The sequence below is a fragment of the Centropristis striata genome, chromosome 4, assembly GCF_030273125.1.
Source record: "Centropristis striata isolate RG_2023a ecotype Rhode Island chromosome 4, C.striata_1.0, whole genome shotgun sequence".
NCBI classification, from domain to species: Eukaryota; Metazoa; Chordata; class Actinopteri; order Perciformes; family Serranidae; genus Centropristis; species Centropristis striata.
The window spans coordinates 27839977-27845208 of record NC_081520.1 but is presented as its reverse complement, the minus strand read 5'-3'; the positions used below and the strand labels follow the sequence as shown (position 1 = coordinate 27845208).

At 44.9% G+C, this 5232-nt stretch overlaps 1 protein-coding gene across 1 annotated transcript; it reads right to left on the bottom strand.

Annotated features, from left to right (window-relative positions):
- Positions 1-590: 590 nt before the first annotated feature.
- Positions 591-1541, bottom strand: LOC131970716 (olfactory receptor 11A1-like). The gene has a single exon (XM_059332137.1). It carries the CDS (start codon positions 1539-1541, stop codon positions 591-593), a length of 951 nt encoding a protein of 316 aa, XP_059188120.1.
- Positions 1542-5232: the final 3691 nt, after the last annotated feature.

Here is a 5232-nt window from a genome sequence, read left to right as displayed (position 1 = left end):
ACCAATCCCTTGATTTAAATGATACATTCCCTCTTGTTCTTGTGTGTTTAGTTGGAACACCAGGTGATGTGGTGGGGCGGTACAAGAAGGTCCTTGCCATTTTCCAGATGGGGAAGAATATGGCCAAATCCTTTGAGAAGTATAGCGTTGACAGACTTACTGTTGTGAAGACTGCAGCGATTGCTGAGCTTGCCATAGCTGCTCCAGAAGGGGGCTTCTCCAACACTCAGCCACTATCAGTAAAAATGTACTACTCATTTCTGGAGGAAAAACAAATCCAATGTTTACATTTTGCAGAATGTTAAATCTTGAGACCTATCAGTAATGAGTGGTGTGTTACAATCCAGTTTACTCACAATGACAAGGAACTTGTTCCAATAATATGGTTGAATTTTAACAGGATAATAATTTGATATTGTCAAGCAAAGACTTTTGCTGAAAAACTGTATCAATGAAGTTCATATCAATTAATATATATATAATATATATAGTTGTGTTTTTATTCAGCACATTTCAAGATGTGATGTTATCAACCTACTGACACTTACTGACAGCTATTTATTTCGTCAATATTTTATTTTTTTGACAAGTCAACATTTGTAACAGAGGACATGTTTACATATGTTCCGTATTTTTGACATTTGAAATCCAAACATGACAGGACTCAAAAGTGGCTGTATGAGGAGAAAGTACAGAGACAGAATAATACGTAGCTCACTGGGTACACTGCTCATATCAAATCTACTCTGAATGGTTACAAAGCTGCAGCCAAAAGAAAAGTTGAGCAGAGAAGTGAGGTGAGGTGTGCAGGTACTGACAGCTTTCTGTCTCGTCTGTTTGGAGCCAGAAAAACACACTCTGAGAATCTTCATGTAGGAGAAAATGATTGGAAGCAGGGGGACTAAGATGGTGAGAACAGTACCAAACAGTCCATATATATTATTGACTTTGGGGTCAGAACAGGCCAACTTTGCAACAAGGAAGTTATGACAATACAAACTGTTTATGTTGTTTCCGCAAAATGTCAAACGGATGTTTAGGGATAAAGTGATTAGGAACTTCACAAAAGAGTACAACCATACAACAATAATAAAGATAACTGCTTTGTTAAATGTCATAAGTGTGTTATATTGCAGGGGACAACAGATAGCAAGATATCTGTCATAAGACATGACCGCTAAGTTACAAAATTCTATGTTTACACAAGTATACAAACAGTAAATCTGCAGGAAACAGAAATAAACAGAAACAGTATGAATGTCAGAGAGGATCTGAACCAGAAGGAATGGAAACAACCCTGTACTACCATACAGTTCATTTACAAACAGGCTGCACAGAAAAATGTACATAGGTTCATGTAAGCTTCTGTTCACACAGATAACCACAATCAGAGAAGTGTTGACAATCACAATAACAAAGTACAACACTGCAGTTATCAGAAAATAAAAATATCTCAATGATCCAACATCCTCATAACCTTCAAGAATGAAGGAAGACAAAGATGATGAACTTGAATTACCTTCTTGAAAATATGACTCCATTATCCATAAAACTTTGCTTTAATCGAAAAAAAAAGAGGTAATTATTACTTGATACAAGACATATTTTAACAGTGACTTTGTATTATTTTCTGAGCTTTACACTAAACAACACTGCTTCACTGAACAAAAAGTTAGAAAATCTCACGAGTAGTTCTCACAGTTCTGTGCCTGTGCAGACTGCTGCAGTCAACTGGTTCAGCTGCTTTATATACTCTTTTATAGGTCTAACATCCACCTTTTCCTCAAGGCATACATCTGTTTCAATGATTTGTTTATTTTGTCAGCTTGATGCCTGAACCAGCTTCATGTTATTATGACACAATCCATCCATCCATTTTCCTCCACTTACGCGAGACTAGTTTCAGAATCAGAATCAGAAAATTTGGTTCACTCCAGTTACTCCAACAACAATAGAAAGGAATAGAAAATATATGTGGATATATGTATATAAAAAAGTTGAAATAGCCAAATTTAAAAACTTAAAAAAATACAGACTGAAAGAGAAATACTATTATTGCACAAGTAACAGTATGAAGGGGACCTAATTTGATTTTGCTTTACAGAGCGAATGGGGAAACATGTAGGAAAGGGACTGGGACAGGATTCAAATCCGGAACTGCTGCGACAAAAACAAAAACTCCTTAGTGAGGTGTGCTCCACCAGTGAGCCATCAGAACGCCTGGGAAGAATAATTTTTACATTGTGTGTGAAGAAGGTTGGACTTCTATACTATATTTATGCTGGACACTCAATAGCAGCTCGCTGCAGGTGATCGATCAGAATCACAACGACGTTCTCAGTTCAATGTCTTTATTAATCCAACCACATCCAATGCTCACAACTGTTCAGTGAATAAGTGGTTCTGTGTAAACAACAAATAAACACAATACAAAAGGTCAATAACACAGAAAATGTATTATTTCAAACAGCTTAAATACTAATTATCTACACACTGTATAATAAAACATAGCCTGACAAGTAGAAAAATAGTGTGACAATGCAAACAGTGAAAATTAGTATTAACATCAGGTGAATAGTGACAGCATGTAATTAAGGCATCAGCAAGGCAACAGTGCCATCTACAGGTCGATGAATTATAAACAAGGTCACCCCCTAATGGCCGCCGCGGCTGCAGAGCGGACTCTGAAAACTCTTAACAGCAACATAACTAGCCAAAATACAACACTAGCTGTAACATGTAATAGGCTAACACCTAGTAACCTAGCTTTGGTGGCGCACACGTTTACTTCACTCACTTGCGCTAGACGCACTTTGCACCGGATGACAGTTGCGGCTCGGCGTATTCAGCGTCAGTCACGTCCACGCCGCGAGTCTAGCAGACCCCGGCAGCTCGCGTTAGAAGACGGCGTAATTGCGTCGGCTCGCCCACAAGTCCGTGCGAGGTGTGGTCCAGTTCAGGTGCAGTGGGAAAAAACAGCGCTACTGACGCGGGCCACCAGCAGAGGGCAGAGGGCCTTTTTCACAGCCGCCCCCAGGTTTCCAAGGGAAAACTGAACGATGTAAACAAAGGGCCCTGCAAATCTACAGGGAAACAGCTCAAAGGCTGCTGTAGTGAGTCCGGGGGTTGACTAATCAGTCAGGCAATGCAGGGAGCTGAATGAGCCGACCTACCGGCCTTGTGTAGGTACGGTCGCCCACCTTCACTTCAGCAGATCTCACTTTGTCATCAAGGCCAGGGAAGACATTAGTGACCGTTCCTACTGACCACAGTGAACGAGGGGACTGTGGGTCCATGATCATTACCGCCTTGCCAATGTGCAGATCTGGCTTATCTGAATGCCATTTTTGACGAGACTGAAGGCTTGGCAGGTAGAACTTGATGAAGTTTCGCCAGAAATGATCAGCGAGGAGCTGACTATGTCGCCAACGTCGTCTTCCCAGGAGTTCAGATTCGGGGTACACAACTTGGGGGAGAGAAGCGTCTGGCCGCCCGATCAGCAAGGAGTTCGGGGTGATGGGATCGGGATCCCCGATATCAGATGAGGTGTAGCCTAGAGGTTTTGAGTTGAGGATTCCTTCTACCTCAATAAGAAGCGTCCTCAGCACCTCTTCTGTCACTAGTCGTGCTCCAAGTGTGACCTGCAAGGCTTGCTTTAGGGAGCGGATTTCTCGCTCCCAACATCCTCCAAAATGGGGGGCATTAGGCGGATTGAATGTCCATTGGATCTGCTGAGGGGCAAGCTGCTCCTGAAGGTCTGGTTGAAGGGCTGCAAAGGCCTCTTGCAGCTCACGATCGCCCCCTCGGAAGTTGGTCCCTTGATCTGAGAGCAGTTCAAATGGCTTGCCCCTCCTCGCGATGAATCGCCTCAAAGCCATGAGAAAGGCATCAGTGTCAATGCTGGAGAGGAGGTCAACATGCACCGCTCGAGTTGTCATGCACTTGAACAAGATCCCCCAGCGTTTCTCACTTCTTCTCCCTATTTTGATGGAATATGGGCCAAAGCAGTCCACGCCTGTAGAGAAGAAGGCTGGCTTGTAGAGTCGTAGTCTTGCGGGTGGCAGATCAGCCATCTTGGGAATCTCGGGCTTGCTACGCCATCTGTGACATTCTGTGCAGCCTCGTTGATGGCGGCGAACAGCCTCGCGACCTCGTGGGATCCAGTATTTGCGTCTAATCTCCGAAAAGACTCTTTCCGGACCAGGGTGATGGAGCTGCTCGTCGATGTCTTTAATGATCAGCTGCGTGATAGGGTGCTGGGCATCCAGCACAACAGGATGGATAGCCTCAGGATCGAGCTGGCTGCTGTAGCGCAAGCGTCCACCTACACGGATGAGCTCATCGTTGACATCAAACTCTGGGGCCAGGGTGAGGAGGCGGCTACTCCTTAGTACTGGCTTACCAGACTTCAGTTGAGCGAATTCCACAGGGAAGCATTCTAGTTGCACACGTTGCAGGAGGGCTACTTGTGCCTTGCAGTAGTCCTCAGCTGTAAGTGCGTCCTTAGCCGCCCCATTTAGGGAGTGAGCTGTTGCAGCTAGGAGATCGCTGAAAGTTGTGAACTGAGTGGCATCTGGTACAGGCGGTGCAGGGAGTGCTGAATTCATCCCACAGAAGGCTGGCTTCTTCAATTCTTCACCCTGTGCGGAAGCTGTTGGCAGCTGGGGTGTTTCTGGCCACTGATCTGGGGGCTTGTGAAGGAAAGGCGGTCCGCAGTTCCAGCGGCTATCAGTTTTCAGAGCAGAGAGTGGTTTCCCCCTGGTGATGTCATCAGCAGGGTTCGAGGCAGACTCTACGTAACGCCTGGTATCACCAGCAGTGAGGTCTTGAATCTCGGCCACTCTGGTGCCCACAAACACTTTAAAACGGCATGACTCTGATGTTAGCCAAGTGAGGACGGTAGTAGAGTCAGTCCATAAAGTCACTTGCTGTATGTGCAAAGTCAGCTCAGTCCTCAGCAGCTTGGCTACCTGAGCTCCTGTCAAAGCAGCACACAGTTCTAGACGTGGGATGGATTGCTGCTTCTTCGGAGCTACTCTTGACCGTGCCGTGATGAATGCTATTTCAACTGCTCCGCTTTGACTCTCAGTTCTGAGGTATGCCACAGAGCCGTATGCCTGTTCTGAGGCATCACAAAACACATGGACCTCACGCCTGCTGCTGCGGGAGTCCAACTCAGGGCTGGTATAACCTCTTGGCAAGGTTAAATGTTGCAGATTAGACAGCTCCTCC

Excerpts from the sequence above, each read along its gene's own strand:
- LOC131970716 (XM_059332137.1), bottom strand. The coding sequence starts at position 1,541 with ATGGAGTCATATTTTCAAGAAGGTAATTCAAGTTCATCATCTTTGTCT.